Consider the following 19,109-nt stretch of genomic DNA (forward strand, 5'->3'; position numbering starts at 1 on the left):
CAGGTTTTAAGACCCTAATCTAGAAACCCTCATCTCATCGAATTCTTGTATATATTCCTTCTACATCAACAATAAAGAAATGGCTACCCAAATCAATCAACGACGACTTGGAGCAAAAAGTGCAGGTCTCCATATGTTTATCAAGAGAATCTTTTATCTCCAAGGTCGACAACAAAGCGCCATCAAATAGTGGCAAGTCAAAGAATGGCCTACAACAACAAGCAATGAAACATTCCGCAAGAGAGTCATTAACAACAACCAAAAGTAGCTCACAGAGTGCTTCAACATTGGCTACCTATTGTAAAAAACTCAAATTGCAATGGACCTTGAAAGAAAATCCATCAGAAAGTCCACGCCACAAAGAGGATCAGTTCTACAAGCTCATCCACATCAACATCCATCTATACGGTGGCCAAGACTAGCAACAAAGATAAGACTGCGCAATGAGAAGAAAAGTTGTCTCGATAATCAAAGATCAAGTCACGTATCAACAACATGACAGATATGAATCACTCGAAGAAGGGGGGAGCGTCATCAACGCGACAAAGCACTTTCCAAGCAGAAGACCAACTTTGAAGACAAAGCTAAAGACAACCCTATGACAAGACTTCACAGGATCGGGTCAAGGGACGACACAATTTTGGAAGGGGGGAATGTTAAGAGACAAACCAAGAACGGACGCCCACTTGGCCGGACACATAGGCGGACACCACATTTATAGTTTATTAGTTTGTCGAGCTAGTGTAGTGATACTCTATGTAAATCCTAATTCCAGGGGAGCAGGTCAATTCCCTGAGTTGTAATGTTGTCATGACATTTGTAAAAGTCCATGTGAACTAGCCACTGGCCATTTAGACGTCCGTCGCGACGACCGGCTAACACATAGTCTAATGTTTACGACAATGGAGATCTATGTTTTACAATCTTAAACCAAATCATTCACCAATGAGCTCACAAATAAAGGCATATGTGTTCATGAAATGATAAAATCCTAGTTCTATCATCTTCAATTGAGGAGAATTCATCTTCTTATGAAGAGTTTCAAAAGAAATTGCTTTTAGAGATCTTTGCGAGGTTAATTACAACCATTTTGGGAATCTATCAAAATTGAAGGAAGTTTTTGGAAATTTTTGGCCGTGTATGAGGAGTACATTGGGGGTATTTTGGGGATTTCCACATATTTTGGTAATTTTCCATAAAATAATATAGCACGAAGGCCACCTGCCCCATCACCCACACGATGTCGTGCGCCCCTCCAACAAGAAAGCATGTGGCGAGCTCTTATCAAGTGATGCAGGTGAAGCATCTGGGCTTGCTTTGTTGTGCTCTTTCTCTTGCTCTCTCACCTCCCCACCTCTCTCTTCCATAAGCTGATCTACCAGCCCTGCTCCACCCTTTGTGTGCCCTTCTGCTTTGATGGCGGCGTTGTTCTGCATCTCGTTGTCCGAAGGCGTCGAATGCATGGCTTGGCACAAAGAGTGGAATGAACAAATCAAGGCATCAAGAGCGGTGGACCACAGTTGCAGACACGAAAAGTTTGTGAGAGCGCGAACAGCACGGACTGCATTTTGTTCCCACTAGCACGGCACACCGGCGTGCAGCTGTGGAGGCAGTTGTATGTGATATAATATCTTGTTTACAAAAATTCGCACTGCTAGAAAAATACATTTTCCCTAATCGGTGAAATAAGGGAAAACTTGAAATTCTCCCAATTTTAGGTCAAAATTTGAAGCTTTTGTTAGTATAGTTACACTAAAACCTGTGTAAATTTTCATGTTTTTTTACAATTTCAAGCAGATAAAATACACTAGACCTTGGGTTTTTTCTAACACTAACAATCTTAATTGCAGTAATGGTAGAGCTATCCGTGCAATCCTTATTGTCCGCTTTCCACCAAAAGTAAGCGAAAATTTGATACTCACTTAAGGTTTACTTTCTTTCAAAACTAAGCAAAAAATCGATACATTGTATTGATTTTGTGTTTACTTCTTAAGTGAAAATTATTTGCTTTTAGCTTAGTTTGCCTTAATTCCCCCCCCTATAAGGACAATTCTTTACCGGTCTTTCAAAAACACCATGGCTTGAATCACATGTGTACACCCTTATTCCACCAAGTAGTCCGTATAAACAAGCCTAGGCTAATTAGTTAGCATAAAGCATGGCCTTGAGTGGACCTTCATCTTACATAAATCTACAACTCTTTTTGTGCAACTCCAAAAGAAGTGTACCATTAAAATCCTTTGAGTTGTTGAAGGGAAGATGTATAGCAAAAGGAAAAACCTAAAGAATCTACCACAAGTTAACACAAGTTAGAAGTTACAGAGAATTAAGTGAGTTTTTCACATCCCTACTTCTATAAAACTTACTTATACCAGCTCTTCCGCTTCATGCTCATCTCATATCTCATATGAGGCCCATAAGCCTCATAAGACTTGTTCGACATGCTCTCTTCAATTCTTGCAATCTTCTCCTTCGCCATCGCCAACTTCTCTTTTTCTTTCGACAACTTACCTGTAAATGGCAAAGACCACGCTGCAGAGAGTTGTTTGATTTTTGCACAGCTGTTCATGACCTCCCTTTCATACGCTGAAAGCACCCGAGCCGCATGGTATTCCCGGCAGCGGCCAGATTTGAAGTACACCTTGCCCTCATACAGCATGATGCAAGGTTCGGAGAGTACACGGTCTACGTCAGGGACATAGTACCCCTTCATGCTGAGAGCGATGTCCTTCACCAACGTCACACCATCAGACCCTGCAACTAGAAGCGTGTACCAAAAGCCAACATCATTGAAATCCCTGCCTTGATTCTCAAACCTGGCATGCTTGCTTGCGAACTCCTTTGTTAATTCCATTTCTTTGCTGCGGAGCTTATCATCCCGATACTCCGTTGGGTGTGTACCCCAAAGGTACAAACACTCCTCCACATCCAAGTGATGCATATCTGGGTGGGTACTGATGAACTTTCTCAGAGCCTCCCTTGCCTCCTGCGGGCTTGGAGGATAATACTGCACAAGTTTAGCTCTGATACTGGTATCAGAGTTGGAAAGTAGCCTGCTACTCTGCTCAGATTCTGTTTCAGAGGTGCTTTTTCCTTTACCTTCAAGTTTGGCAAGTAACTTGGCCTTTATTGGGGTCTCTGCATACGAAGGCAAAGTGAAAAATAGAGCTACCCAGTAAAGCTAGCAGATGCTGAAATAAAATATGGTCCTTATGAAAATATTCCAGCATTTTCTTCTCTACCCATCACTGTACATTATGAGAACAACTAGCCATTTGCTGTTGTGGAAGAGTTGGTGCCGGAGATAGAAATCTCTACCTGGGGCAATATTTATGTAACTGAAAACTATCAACTTACTCATGGTGGAGCTAAGCATAAGGGTGGTTTTTCAAGGCTCGACTTTCAGGCTAGACCAAGAATAAGTGGGAGGGCACCCCTTCGTGGCTTGCAGGCTCGCCTTCCTCCACGAGCTCATTCTGTCTACTACAGAGATGAGATTGGCAATGTTTCAACATCACATTTGCGTCTTGACAAGGACAAGACAGAGCTTCTATTTGAGCCAAGGTACCCCTTGTTGGGAGGCTGGCATGTGACTTTTACTATTGGTTATGGAGTTCCTTTACAGGACTTTGTTTTTCAGGCAGCTGATGGGCAAAGATACCTGAGATTTCCTTTTGGATGCCCTATTCAAGATGTTGTTGTAAAGAAACTTGTTGTGAAGGTGGTGCTACAAGAAGGGCCGAAAGAACCTTATGTTCGGGTTCCATTTACTGTAGAGGAATCAAATGAGGTCAAGTACAGCTATCTTGACAGTGTTGGAAGAACTGTTGTCGTTTTGTAAAAAAAGAACGTAGTGCAGGAGCATAATGTTTTCTTCGAGATATACTTTAAGTTCAACCCAGTTGCAATGCTGGTTGAACCACTGATGCTCGTTATTGGATTTTTTCTTTTTTTCATTGCCTGCGTTGCGTATGCTCAGCTAGACTTTTCTATATCAAAATCCTCAGCCTCATACCAGGCTCGCATTCAGTGTGAAGAGCTTATCGATGTCGTCAGTCGGACTGCACTTATTGCAGGATATGCCCGACATGGGCAGGGTCACGAAGCTCTGGGCTTTTTTCATCGCTTGCGAAGTGAGGGCCTCTCTCCGGATGCGGTCACCTATGCTTTGTGCCTTGAAGGCATGCGGTATTATTCAAGACGTTGAACTGGGTTAACAAATCCATGACGAGATTGCTAGTCAGAGGTTGTTGGAGAAGAATGTCGTTCTTGGCAATGCGTTGGTATACATGTATGCTAATTGTGGTGTATTTTGGAAAGCACAATAAGTTCTGGACGAGCTTCCCAACCGAGATGTCATCTCTTGGACGGCATTAATTGCAATATATGCCCAACAAGGCCAGGGCCAGGAAGCTTTGAATTGTTTCCATTGTATGTGAAGTGAGGGTTTCTTTCCAGATGCAGTCAGCTATGCTTGCATTTTAAAGGCATGTGGTATTATGTGAGACATTGTATGGGCAAACAAATTCACGATGAGATTGTCAATCAGGGGATGTTGTAAAGAATTGTCATGCTTGGCAATGATTTGGTTGACATGTATGCCAAGTGTGGTGTACTTTTGAAAGCTCAACAAGTCCTTGACGAGCTTCCTGATCGAGATGCGGTCTCTTGGAATGCATTGATTGCAAGTTATGCCCAACAGGAGCAAGGCCAAGAAGCATTGGGATGTTTCCAACGGATGCGAAGTGAGGGCTTCTCTCCAGATGCAGTCACCTATGCTTGCATTTTGAAGGCATGTGGCACTTTGAAAGACGCCCACACAGGAAAACACATTCTTGATGAGCTTGTTAGTCGGGGACTGTTCAACAAAAATGTCATGCTTGGTAATGCTTTGGTTGACATGTATACCAAGTGTAGTGTACTTTCTGAAGCACAACAAGTTCTTGACGAGCTTTATGTCCGGGATGCAGTCTCTTGGAATGCATTGATTATAGGAAATGTCCAACAAGATCAGGGCCAGGAAGTGCTTGGCTGTTTTCATCAGATGCAAAGTGCCTTTCACAGGTGAGCACCATCGTTCTTGCTTCCACCATATTTGGAAGTATGAAGAAACTAGTGAATTTTGATAGGCTTTGAATTGACTGAAGCTGAAATATAAAAATTCCCACTTTTTCCTAAAGTTCCTCCACCCAAATAGTCACAAGCTTATCTCCTTCATCCTCCATTGTCGTCTCTTGCAGCGGGTTAAGAGCAGGAAACGCCCAGCATCGTTGATGCAAGGTGCATCGACGACAGACATTCAATCGCGCGGTGAGTAAGCATTATCATTCTGTGATTTTTGACATTTTTGACAGATGAACACACTGAGAATTGCACGCTGTCGTGGGAATGGCACGTTCCCTCGTATTATAAAAATTGGGGAGGCCTGTGCAAACTCCTCCGTGCAAGGAAACTTGCATGTTTTGTTTTTTCTTAAAACATGAAAATTGAAACAACAAACAATTAATAACATTGACATCTTGTATGATTACGAACATTGAGCTTGACAAACCCCTAACCTTCCTCGTGGTTTTCTGCAAGGTACCCCTCTGAAGCACTACGATCGGTATCTCATTCTTTCGAGGTACATCTTTGAACCACGGCAATCGGTGGCCTCTCTCTCTCTCTCTCTCTCTCTCTGTGTCATCCTTTCATAAATTTTGCCTCTCTCTCTCTCTCTCTCTCTCTCTCTCTCTCTCTCTCTGTGTCATCCTTTCATAAATTTTTTTATTTGAGAAATTTTGAAATGGCATATATAGTTTCCAATATTTTGCTCGAGAAATATTTAGAAGAGTTACGCAACAAGGAGAGGATGCCTCGCTGGTATCTGGAAGGGGACGTATGCATGTAACTATGGATCGCTATGAGGTACCTTGTGATTACCAAATATCGACAGCTGCCTTTTGATTTCAAAGAGCTTGCTAAGATTTCAATATGGGTCTTAATGCATCCGTGGAAACACCTTAAGAGCCAAGATAGGATCAATAGGAATTGTCGATGTTGATTGTTTCACTTTGATTTGGGTCTGCAATGCAGTCTTGAAGAGTTAGTTTTGTTGGGACATTGTGAAATAGAATGCCTAGAATGTCGTAAAAAGAGGTTGGGATGCACACGATCTTGGAGAAGCTCCTCACAAGTTCAAGAGTGGTATAGAAGCTCTTATGCAATTGAAGGCATATAATCCAAAATTCAATGACCAATACTGTCGTCCAAAATTGCAAACTTGATGGTTTGTAATATTTGGTAGACTTTTTATTGAGCATCACGAACACATTCATATTTGTGATGAATTAGATTGGAAAGAATTCACCTTCGAATTTTGAAACTGCTCCTCAAATTTCAGCCATGACGTATACCTTCATACATTCCGCTCCAACCATAGCGTGGACTCTCCACTGTGTCTCGTCACATAATCCTTGAGCATTGAGAGTCACTTATCCATATAGTTCATCACATGTATCTTTTGGTCCCATACATCATATTTACCACCCAAAACGATAATAAAAAATCGCGTGTACCTTTGGTCCTACAGGCTCATATTTCTCCATCCAGGACGATAATAAAAAATATACCTCTCTCTCTCTCTCTCTCTCTCTCCTTGCCCCCCAAGTTTTTGTCTTCTAGAGGTTCTTATTTTCTCTTACCCTCGGACTCTGTGGCCAAAGGCCCTTTTTTCCATCTTTGAGAGCACATGACACCACATGGTGCATGCATAATTCACTGAATTAAAAAAAGAAGCGACACATCGCGTGCAAAAATAGCATGCAAACAAAAGCAGCGTCATGAAAAGCTTTTTTTTTTCTTTAGGTTGTCTGGTTTTCTGTAGAGATGAGCGGCAGCCGAAGGGAGTGGCGGAGCAGGGGGCGTTTGATAAGAGTAACCAAGGCGGTGGTGGTGGTGTTGGCGGGTCCGCAACAATGTCTACAATGGTACTGCACAACGGCAGCAAACAATGCAAGGCGTTAGTTGGACGTGGCAGACGATTGCAGTGGTGAAGGGGGCTACTGGTGGTGTTGGTAGGTTGCTACCGTGCTCGCCTGCATCTAATCAACTGAGTTTTCCCTCCTGTTGACTTCATCCAACATCAGCACTACAACCACTACAGTTCGTAGCTTTAGCAGGTGATGATACCAGCCGAAGTTGTCATCATTAAGAGGGTGTGGCAGCGTCAATGCTACAGAGCACAGACACGACGGCAAGCATCAATGCTTCTTGAGAGAGATCAGAGAGAGAGAGACGAATGCAAAGTGTCTCAAAGTGGAAAACAAGCAGGCAAGAGGGCGAGAGAGAGCCTGAATGAGAGTGTGTCCACGTGAAAATAGGCTCGAAAAGAGGGGATGAGAGCTCAAAACGCCATAGCTTTCTTCCTCATTACTTGGTGAGCCAAAGGCTCTTTTCCCCCACACAAGCCTCCAAGTGGCAGATTCTCACTGGCAGTTTTCCACGCTAGCAAAAAGCTCACTAATGACCGACTAAAGTAAAAATGCCACCGTGAAACGAGTACAACAGTTCGTAGATAGAGCTCAAAAACACTTTGAACTTCTCCACACAGACAGTTCGCAGGTTCCCCAGAAGCAGCAAGTTTGAGAGAGATATGCAGCAGGTACCCATGCCTAATTCTCAAGATTCACACCAATTCTTTTTGGTGCAGTTTGCCTGTGCAACAGCAAGCCGGGCAGAACCGGAATGGAGTACTAGAGACCTTTCAAACCCTGGTTATATTTTGTAGATCATCAAGCTGGAGGTACTTCGGATGCTTGCCGACCTGATGAGCATTCTCAAAGATCAGATATTTCATGCGATCAATCAATGGAAGAGGTATGTTCTAGTGCTACTGAAACAAAAGATAATCAGATTTCAATTGATGATGAGTTGGTCTAATCTAGAGTCGAACCACCAAAACTCATTGCCTTCTCAGCCCCGTTCAACACACTTTCTGCAGATGCTATCAAGGTGTTGGCAATGCAGACGGAAGAGCAGAAGTAATGGAAAGAATAAACATCAAAGTGGACATGAGGGCAGAAAATCTTAGTAGGATTGATCATACCTACGCTTATGATGGTTATCCTCAAGTAATTAAGCTAGCGGCCTCAGTGCTAGCTCCTTGCGCTTTTAGCAAAGAGTGTCACTTTTAGCAGAGAGTGTGGGAGGATTAGTGGCAGATAGCTCAATGGAGAGGGAAAGGCATTGAGGAATATTGCCACTAGTGCAAGTCATGGTCTGATGAGTTGTTGACTACAATCGCACTCCTCGTCCAACTCTGTTGATAGCCTATCTGAAAATTTGATGAGGCAAGTAATTCAGAACAATCTGCAAACAGACATAAACATCTCTCATGACCAATTCAAAGCAGAATATGGTGTCCGTGGGAGTTGGTTAATGTGTAGCTCCAAGGAGATGCAACAACATTGCAGTGGAAATCAAGTAGTCAATCATGCAGGTGCCTACGCTGCCGGCCAGGATCAAAAGAATAGTCAAAGAGCAGAAGTGGAAGCTAATTATTTTTCCCACACAAAGAGCTTTGATGTTGCAGAAGCCGAAGAGTAAGGACTGCGGAGTAATAGCATTTCTAGAGACAGGCATACCAATATATGTTAGCACCTATTAGCCTCCAGCAATGAACACCTGTTATCCATTCAACATCTGGGTGGGATAGCAAAAAAATTAATAGACAATATGGCCAATTGTCAAGGCTAGGGACTTGCTACGCCCCCTGTGCGAGCCACAAAGGCTCCTAGCACACAGTCATACAACAGACAAGCTCACAAGGAAGAACGGTGTGTCACTCACCTTCCTGCGTAGTTGCGAATGAAGGATTCCCGCGCCGCGAAGAAGAGGGAGACGCCGCTACGCCGCGCTCAACCGCCTCGCCGCTGTCGTGCCGCCGCAACGCTCGATCGCACACACACTCTCACTCTCTCTCTCTCTCTCTCTCTCACACACACACACACACACACACACACACACACACACACACACACACACACACAAGGAGAAGGTGGAGATGGAGCAAGAGCAGCTTCTATTGCACAATGAGAGAATGACTCAATTTTAGGTTTAATTGGCTTTTATGTGAGCTCACCCCATTCACACTTGGGCGCCCATGCTTAGCCAACTAACCCTAGCATGTTCGTGTTAGAGTGCGCCTCTCATCGGCGATCACTCTACCTTTCCCTATTGGACCGACAAGCCCGGTGCCTGACTCTACTTAAATAAATAATACGGTTACGGTGTCCGTCGTAGGCGATAGGGTGTCCGTGAGCCACGAGGGTTAACATTGCCCCCCTTCCTGATGTAGATTCCGTCCTCGGAAGCTATTGAGTTGAAGCTTGGTATGTCCATGTTGTAGAGCATCTAGATTTGAATCTGCAAGGCAAAGTCACTGTTTTAGCAAGCGGAATTATATTGCCATAAATCATGAGGGGAATGTAAAGTACATGTGGAAATGAGTAAATGCAAGATTTATGAAATGTTAGACTGCACTTTGAGTAAATTAATTAATCAAGAGTTTTGAGCTTATGGGTGAGTCTATCAGTTAGTTAGCTATGACTAAGGTTAAAACAACTACTCTAGTACTAGCTAAGCTAAGAAGATTATCTAAATGCAAGATTCCCTAATTATGCTTTTCAGCTTTGATTAGTCAACTCGCTCTCACAACTGCAAACAAAAGCTTGAAATGTTAACTGTAAGCTCAATGGAAGTCTTTTAATTTTTCTTTATTTTTTTTATTTTTTTATTTTTTAATACTTTTTTACTTTGGGTCACAATCATGTGACGTGTGTGCTTATTTTGTATGTCCGGGGTTTTTTGCTTCTCAAGGAAAAGCGCCCACACTGGGAACCTCTAGGGCTCTAGTACCATGAACAATACATGTGAGTGAAGTACCAATTCAAGCCAGGATTTCTCTTCCAGCGTAAGATTTTTCATTTGTGGCACTTATGTTTTTTTTTTTTTGCTTCCATTTCCTTGGTATTCGCACTAGTGTTTTTTGTTGTTTAAGTGAGCAAGCTTTCTCTGCCTAAAACATTCCTAAGGTCTCAAATACTCGGATAATTTTATTAGCTAGGCCTAGTGGTCAAGTAAATGAGTTAACCTAAAGTCACGGTCTCCTAATCTCCAGGCTCATCCATAAGATTAAACTGGAGTTCAATCAACTACAACATGAATCATGGAAAGTAGTACACCTGGAGGTATGGAGTGGCTCATTTCGTTGAAGCAGATGTCCTCAGCCATGTGGATGGAGATCCATATAAGTCCTACCTAACACATCAAAAAACAGGCACTGCCATAATAATCAATATCTAATTCTCCTAAATGATTTTCTCATATTAAACTGATCATTTAATGTGGGGAAGTGCCAAGGGAGAAAAAGCTAGAATATTGGTTAAGTTAGCAGACCGGCCACAGTAGGGATCCAAAGGAGGGAAAATAGGGATCCAAAGGGGGGGGCCATCTGCAAAAGAGCCATGTGAAACAATGGGCTAAAAAGACCCTAAGGTTCAGCCCATTAAGACTTCCAAAATGCTAAGGTTCCAAAATTCAAAGGTTGTGTCCAAAGGTCAACCTTAGGGAAAATTGGATGCTTAGTGTGTGCCCCAAAAAGTCTTTCTACATCCCTACATGGGAGGGGGCGAGCCCCAAAGCTAGGGGATGAGAGAGAAAGCCACACACACACACACACACAGGCTCCCTTTACACAAAGGGAATGAGGGACACATGTCAGCTCCCTAGGCCAGATGCCCACAAGGTGTGCCCAATTCCTATTGGAAGACCCTTGAAGTGGACCAATGAGAATTAGGCTAGAGTAAATCTAGTTTAATTAATTTAAAAACATTTAATAAAAGAAACCAATAAGAATTAAGTGTCCTAGAAGACTATTGGGCAGTCTCCCAAGGGGTCCAATGAGCATTCAGGAGCCCCATGGCTTGCCTGATTCCTATTGGCCAGGAGGCAAAGGGGTCCAATGAGAGTTTAGTTTAATTATTTAATTATCTAAAGCTCTCACAAAAGGGGAAAGGGGGACACATGTCAGAAGGCTATCACTTATGCTGCTTAATCCCTATTGGCTTGACCTGGGGAGGTCCAATGAGGCAAAAGCCAGCCTAACTTAGCAGCTAGGGCTCGCCCAAGAGAGAGAGGGGGCTGATTTTTGCTTGGCATTGACACACACACTCTCACACTTGACCATGTGTGAAGGGAAAAATACTCTATCTCCTCCCAAGCTTTAATGGAGAGCTCATCACCTACTCCAAGCTTGTGAGATAGAAGCCTACATCAACACTCTCTTGGCATGTGGATGCAAATCCAACCAAGAGCCAAGCTTCAATGCATGCTCATCTTCTCTACCAAGCTAATTACTAAGCTAAGCTATGCTAATATGAGTGATTATGTGAGGAGATGTACTTCTTTCTCGTAAGATACTTCTTTTTCCTCTCAATCTACTCTCATACCCTGCTAGCTCTCACCACCTTCGAAGGTGTGTGAGGTCTTGGGTCTGAGAACGGGGATAATTCAAGTTGTGTTTGATTAAGTGTTTTGCTTGGTGTATGAAGTTTCCATCTTCATTGCACTAGCTAGTCTTGAAGGAACACAAAGAATTGTATTGTACAATGTCTCTCTTGATGGGAGAAACCATAATACAAAGCCTTTTGGAGGGGGGACCGGCTCCATGCAAATCCGGTCCTCAACTGTTGTCAATAGCTTAATTGCTCTCTCTTTTGAAAGTATTGTCGATGCTATCTAACTAGGTGTTATGCTTTTTGTTGCTCTCTCCACCCAAGCACTCTTGTAATTTCTCTTTAGGAATCTATTCTAATGAAATGCCCACTATGTTCATGCTAATTTCCGCTACAAATAAGATTTTAGGCCATTAAATGTTACATTGGTATCAGAGCTCAAGGTTTCTTTTTTCTTGCTCAAGAAGGGAGGTCCTCAAGCTAGCTACAAATGGTTGGTATTATTAATTGCCTGTGAGTAAGTAGAATAGGGATTTTTCAGCCTTTCAGTGCGCCTGCCTTTGTGCAGTTAACGGGGCATCACCGTCGAGAGCTATGGTCTTAATAGTGGAGTCCTACGGGGCTTGCCTACGGCTTAACCACTATTGAGCTATTAGAAGCTTGACAGGAGCCGGTGCTGTTTTGGTGTCGAAAGACCCTCTCTTCTATTCCTTGCAATTAATGGTATTCGAGCCGCGGGTACAGTAGCTTGAGTGCTTTTTCTAAAGGGGTAAAGAGGAGTAGCAACTAGGGCTTGAAGTGCCAAAGTACACCTAAAAAGTTTACACCTAAAAGTTGTTAGAATGGCTGACAATATTAAAGAGAGTGAAATTAATGTTGATAACTTTGATTTTGCTCATGAGCAAGCTACTAATGATGCTTCAATGCTTGTTAATTATCTTGTTTCTAGGCTTCAACAAGCCATGGGCAATCCATCTCTCCAAAGTGAAGTGCAACGGCAGCTCCGTGCTCACGGGATTCTCCAAGCTCATCACCATGACGAGAGAACACCTAGGAAGCCTCCTTGTGAGACTACCAAAAGAGGTCTCTCTCCGATTCGGGAAGAAGAAGAGAATCCATATGAAGGGCTCAAGAACTTACTTCTTGATGATGCATCTCCTTCCCAAAGGAGAACTCAAGAGCCTCCACCGAAGGAACGAGAAAGAAGCGAGTCTCCCGCCACCTCGGCGGAGATGGCTCCACGAAGACGGCGGGCTAAACGCTCTCCATCACCACCAAAGCGGAGAAGACCATCACACTCTTCTCCACGCCATAATTCAAAGAGGGATGATAAAAAGCAAGAGAAGAAAAAGGCGAGAAAGAGGACACCCTCTTCTCCATCTTCTTCATCCTCTTCCTCTTATGAAAGCTATGGTGAAGACGACAAAGATCAAGACAAGAAAAAGGCGAGAAAGAGGTCACCCTCTTCTCCACCTTCTTCAAATTCTTCATCTTTTGAAGAAAGTGATGGTGCAACTTTTGAACCATCAAAAAGAAGAGGCCATAGGAAATCCTATGCCGCATGGAAGAGGTCGTCCAAGCTGAAGAAATTCAAAGAGGGAGGGAAGAGCATCTCTTTCCTTACCTATGATGGCACCTTCGGTGCTACGACAAAGTTTTGGCCTTTATCCAGCAATTCGATGCGGCGTTTGGAGATGAGGGCTTCACGGAGTCCTCTAAGCTACGCCATGTAGCTATGCACTTTCAAAAGTCCGCCAGACAATGGTGGTCTAGCCTACGAGCCAACGGTGAAGCTCCACGAACATGGAAGGCTTTAAGAGCTTCCATTATGAAGCAGTTTTTGGCCACCGATGCCAAAGACAAAGTACTCACCGAATGGCGAAGCTTAAAGCTCTCTCCCAATGAATCCATCCACAAATATGTAGACAAGTTTTGGGACCTACAACTCAAAGCCACTGTCTTCAAAAAGTTGGATTTTGGAGAGCAAAAGCAACAATTTTGTGCGGGCTTAACCGAAGAAATGGCGGAGTATGTCAACTCCCAAAGGCCACGTACCATATCGGCGGTAATACACCATACTATGGTGGCCTCGCGAATCAATTTCCAAACGGGGGGTAAAAGAAATAATAAGCCCCCGGAAAACAAAGGTTCCAATGAGCCTAAGGGGAAGGACAATGTCCAAAAGTCTCCTAAGGGCAATTCCAACAAAGCTAAAGAGAAGGGAGTTTACAAAGGAAAGAATAAACTCTCTCCTGAAGAGCTTGAGCGTTATCGTAAAGATAACCGGTGTTTCAAGTGCGGCGAACAAGGGCATGCGTACCGCGCTTGTCCCCAAAAGAACAACCGCCAAGATCCTCCTAGAGCTTCTTTGGTTGAAATCCAAGAGGAGGAGATTCACCAAACTCACCACAAAGGATCTCCTCTATGCCATGCTTGGGGAAAGGTAAGAGAACATGATGCTTTTATTCTCTTTGACCCTGGTTCTACTCACAATTTCATATCTATGGAGTTAGCCACCAAGCTAGGCATACAATCCTACGAGATGGGAGATATCCTACCCGCAGACAGTGCCTTCAAGGGGCAAGAAGCTTCAGTCACTCCCTTAATCGGGAAATTGAGGCTTCATGTCCAAGGCTATGTGGACAAAGAGGATTTCTTTATCTCTCCTCTCAAGCATGAGGATGTAATCCTAGGGGCACCATGGTTTGACCGTCTGGCTGCCCATGTTAAATTTCCTGAAAGGAGAATCTCCTTTAAGTTCAGGGAAAAGGACATGTATATAGATGCTAGGGAGATGGGTAACACCATCCCCATTGTACATACACCAGCTTTCAACAAGTCAATAAAGAGCTCTATTTCCGTGTACATGATTTTTGTTAAAGATTCTCAAAATGAACCTAATGCTTTAGCAAAAGAAAATAAAAGCAACCAAAAGGAATTAGAGTTATCCAATTTTCTCAAGGGGTTTCAAGATGTCTTTATTGACGACATCCCTTCTGAGCTACCTCCTAAACGAGGTAATGACGACCATGCAATTGAACTTCTTCCAGGAAGTTCACCGCCTAACAAACCTCCTTATAGAGTTTCTCAAGCTCAACAAGAGGAGATTATGCGGCAAGTGCATGAGTTAATTGAGAAGGGCATGGTTAGGCCTAGCTCATCTCCATTTTGCTCACCTGTGCTATTAGTGCAAAAGAAAGACGGCACATATCGTATGTGTGTCGACTATAGAGCACTAAATAGGATCACTATCAAGAATAGGTTTCCCGTTCCACGGGTAGAAGACCTATTTGATAAGCTACAAGGATCGACCTACTTCAGTAGGATTGACCTAAAAAGTGGCTATCATCAAATAAGGATAGTTGATCAAGACATTGTAAAGACCGCATTTCGTACTACATTTGGTCTTTACGAATACATTGTCATGCCTTTTGGCTTGACTAATGCACCAGCCACATTTAACCGCTTGATGGAGAAGCTGTTCAGACCTCATCGAACCTTCACTGGAGTGTTCTTTGATGATATTATCATCTACTCTAATTCATTAGAGGAACACAAGCAACACCTCCAGGTAATATTTCAAGTTTTAAGAGAGAATAAACTTTATGTTAATCGAAAGAAAAGTGAATTTTTCTTGCAAGAGATTCAATATTTAGGTCACATTATCTCTCAAGATGGAATCCAAATGGATCCATCCAAGTTAGAGGTAATAAAAGGATGGCCTAAACCAAGGAATCTTCATGAACTAAGAAGCTTTATAGGTATGTGTGCATACTATAGACGCTTCATAGAAAAGTTCTCACAAATTGCGGGACCATTACATGACCTAACAAAGAAAAATGTTAGGTATACGTGGTCTGCTAAGGAGAACAATGCTTTCGAAAAGCTTAAAGAAAAGCTTATCTCTCAACCTGTGCTTACACTACCGGATCTCTCAAAACCATTTGAGGTCCAATGTGATGCTTGTGGTGATTGCCTTGGGGCTGTTTTGCTCCAAGAAGGGCACGCCATAGGCTATGAGAGTCGAAGGCTCGACCCTGTTGAGCAAGCTCTAGGCATATACGAAAAAGAACTCCTTGCAGTTCTACATGCCTTAGACTCATGGAAGCACTATTTATTGGGGACTCCTTTCATTTTGCGAACGGATCACCAAAGTCTTAAGTACTTCATGACGCAGACCAAGCTCTCCGACAAACAAATGAGGTGGGCAAATTTCCTTTCGCAATTTCATTTTCATATTGCTCACATTGCTGGCAAGCATAATCAAGTAGCCGATGCACTCTCAAGACGACCGAGAGTGAATGCGGTTTCCATAGCAACTCACAATGATCTATCTTCAATGATAGATGAGTATGCTATTGATCCCGATTTTAGAGATGTGATTTCAGCCCTTGCATTAGGGAAGAAAGAAGAACCATTTACTTTACAAGATGGTTATCTTCTCTATGGCAATAGACTATGCGTTACTAACTCACTACGTGAGAAAGTAATGTATGAATCTCATGCTCCCCCATATGCGGGGCATAGAGGGATTCAGTCTACCCTAAAGGGAATTGAAACATATTTCTATTGGCCTACCATGAAAGTGAACATACATGAGTATGTTTCCAAATGTGTGGTATGTCAAAAGACAAAATTTGATAGAGGGAAGCAACTTGGATTGCTTCAACCCTTGCCAATCCCTAATTCACCATGGGAGAGCATATCCATGGATTTTATCTTTGGATTGCCTAAGTCTATCCATGGGAATACGGGAATATGGACGATAGTAGACAGGTTCAGTAAACAAGCTCATTTTATACCTGTCAAAAAGACTATCAAAGCCCATCAAATGGCAACCCTCTTCATTTCACAAATTTTCAAGTACCATGGCTTGCCAATGTCCATAGTGTCGGATAGAGATCCTAGAATGACCAGTAATTTCTGGAAGGGTCTCTTTGAGAATTTAGGAACAAGGCTAAACTTCTCTTCGGCCTATCATCCACAAATTGATGGCCAAAGTGAAATAGCTAACCTAACTATTCTCGATCTACTAAAAGCCTATGTAACGGAAGTAGATCAAAGATCCCAATGGGAGAAGTACTTACCCTTAGTAGAGTATGCTTACAATAACACTGTACATACTTCTACAGGAAAAGCACCTTTCGAGGTAATTGAGGGAAGATCAAAAAGTCCCTTGCTACTTAAGGTACATGGGAAGATCTTCGCTGCAGATGAGTATAGCCGAGACCTACAAGAATCTTTCCAAAAGATTAAGGATGCTATCTCTATCTCACAGCAAAGGCAAAAGGCTGCTGCTGACAAGCACAGAAGAGCCCAAGCCTTTAAAGAAAACGATTGGGTCTTGTTAAAGTTTCCCAAGGCTCGATTAAGGCACACGACGGGCAAGAATCCTACGGGCCACCAAAAGTACTATGCTAAACTAGCAAAAAGGTACTATGGTCCCTTCCAGATTCTTAGGCCAATCAATGAGATGGCCTATCAACTTAAGTTGCCCAATCATTGGCTCATACACAATGCTTTTCATGTGAGCCTCTTAAAGCCTTACAAAGGAGAGCCACCTCAAGAACCAACTATTGAAGACCCACCGGAGATCGAGGACCACGAGGAGGTGCTGCAGCCCGAGTCCATTCTCCGACATGAAGACAAGGTATTAAGAGGCGGTAAGACTATCCGACGATATCTTATTAAATTTAAGAATTATCCTTTTGAAGATGCTAGATGGATGCAAGGCATACAATTAAAGGATAACCTAAACCTTGTCAATGCTTACAATGCTTCCCAAGAGTAAGCAAATGTACAAAATGTTAAAAATGAACAAAAATTTTTGTCTTATAAGACTCTCTTTTTCTTTATTTGTGCACAAAAATGAAGTAGTATGCATGCTTAGATCAAGTTTGCGGAGACGACGTCTCCCGAACACCAAGTAGAGCTTGTCACTCTACTATGGAAGACTGATAGGACTAATGTGCAGACATGCTTGCGGCAGCCTCAGGCTCTCAAGCGCCAAATGGACTAGTCATCCATTATGGAATGATGTCGTAGGGTAACATAGGGATCCTCTACCCGCTAAGAAAAGGACTCATGCATATGCTTTATCTTCTCTACACCATAGTCGAGGACGACTATGATTTCAAGAGAGAGGTAATGTCATAATAATCAATATCTAATTCTCCTAAATGATTTTCTCATATTAAACTGATCATTTAATGTGGGGAAGTGCCAAGGGAGAAAAAGCTAGAATATTGGTTAAGTTAGCAGACCGGCCACAGTAGGGATCCAAAGGAGGGAAAATAGGGATCCAAAGGGGGGGCCATCTGCAAAAGAGCCATGTGAAACAATGGGCTAAAAAGACCCTAAGGTTCAGCCCATTAAGACTTCCAAAATGCTAAGGTTCCAAAATTCAAAGGTTGTGTCCAAAGGTCAACCTTAGGGAAAATTGGATGCTTAGTGTGTGCCCCAAAAAGTCTTTCTACATCCCTACATGGGAGGGGGCGAGCCCCAAAGCTAGGGGATGAGAGAGAAAGCCACACACACACACACACACAGGCTCCCTTTACACAAAGGGAATGAGGGACACATGTCAGCTCCCTAGGCCAGATGCCCACAAGGTGTGCCCAATTCCTATTGGAAGACCCTTGAAGTGGACCAATGAGAATTAGGCTAGAGTAAATCTAGTTTAATTAATTTAAAAACATTTAATAAAAGAAACCAATAAGAATTAAGTGTCCTAGAAGACTATTGGGCAGTCTCCCAAGGGGTCCAATGAGCATTCAGGAGCCCCATGGCTTGCCTGATTCCTATTGGCCAGGAGGCAAAGGGGTCCAATGAGAGTTTAGTTTAATTATTTAATTATCTAAAGCTCTCACAAAAGGGGAAAGGGGGACACATGTCAGAAGGCTATCACTTATGCTGCTTAATCCCTATTGGCTTGACCTGGGGAGGTCCAATGAGGCAAAAGCCAGCCTAACTTAGCAGCTAGGGCTCGCCCAAGAGAGAGAGGGGGCTGATTTTTGCTTGGCATTGACACACACACTCTCACACTTGACCATGTGTGAAGGGAAAAATACTCTATCTCCTCCCAAGCTTTAATGGAGAGCTCATCACCTACTCCAAGCTTGTGAGATAGAAGCCTACATCAACACTCTCTTGGCATGTGGATGCAAATCCAACCAAGAGCCAAGCTTCAATGCATGCTCATCTTCTCTACCAAGCTAATTACTAAGCTAAGCTATGCTAATATGAGTGATTATGTGAGGAGATGTACTTCTTTCTCGTAAGATACTTCTTTTTCCTCTCAATCTACTCTCATACCCTGCTAGCTCTCACCATCTTCGAAGGTGTGTGAGGTCTTGGGTCTGAGAACGGGGATAATTCAAGTTGTGTTTGATTAAGTGTTTTGCTTGGTGTATGAAGTTTCCATCTTCATTGCACTAGCTAGTCTTGAAGGAACACAAAGAATTGTATTGTACAATGTCTCTCTTGATGGGAGAAACCATAATACAAAGCCTTTTGGAGGGGGGACCGGCTCCATGCAAATCCGGTCCTCAACTGTTGTCAATAGCTTAATTGCTCTCTCTTTTGAAAGTATTGTCGATGCTATCTAACTAGGTG

At 42.9% G+C, this 19,109-nt stretch overlaps 3 protein-coding genes across 3 annotated transcripts; 2 read left to right on the forward strand and 1 right to left on the reverse strand.

The window, feature by feature from the left end:
- Positions 1-2,362: 2,362 nt before the first annotated feature.
- LOC147465212 (uncharacterized) lies at positions 2,363-3,246 on the reverse strand. The gene is made up of 2 exons (XM_086483966.1): positions 3,243-3,246; positions 2,363-3,138 (listed from the first exon to the last, which is right to left on the reverse strand). The coding sequence occupies exons 1-2, from the start codon at positions 3,244-3,246 to the stop codon at positions 2,363-2,365; spliced, it is 780 nt and encodes a 259-aa protein (XP_086340092.1).
- Positions 3,247-3,359: 113 nt separating this feature from the next.
- On the forward strand, positions 3,360-3,841 carry LOC147465213 (dolichyl-diphosphooligosaccharide--protein glycosyltransferase subunit 1B-like). Its single transcript, XM_086484001.1, has 2 exons — positions 3,360-3,380; positions 3,452-3,841. The coding sequence occupies exons 1-2, from the start codon at positions 3,360-3,362 to the stop codon at positions 3,839-3,841; spliced, it is 411 nt and encodes a 136-aa protein (XP_086340127.1).
- A 66-nt stretch (positions 3,842-3,907) lies between these two features.
- On the forward strand, positions 3,908-4,207 carry LOC147465214 (dolichyl-diphosphooligosaccharide--protein glycosyltransferase subunit 1A-like). The gene has a single exon (XM_086518885.1). It carries the CDS (start codon positions 3,908-3,910, stop codon positions 4,205-4,207), a length of 300 nt encoding a protein of 99 aa, XP_086375011.1.
- The last annotated feature ends 14,902 nt before the right edge of the window (positions 4,208-19,109 follow it).

The sequence above is a fragment of the Adiantum capillus-veneris genome, chromosome 1 (assembly GCF_014529385.1).
Source record: "Adiantum capillus-veneris isolate H3 chromosome 1, ASM1452938v2, whole genome shotgun sequence".
In the NCBI taxonomy this organism is placed as follows: Eukaryota; Viridiplantae; Streptophyta; class Polypodiopsida; order Polypodiales; family Pteridaceae; genus Adiantum; species Adiantum capillus-veneris.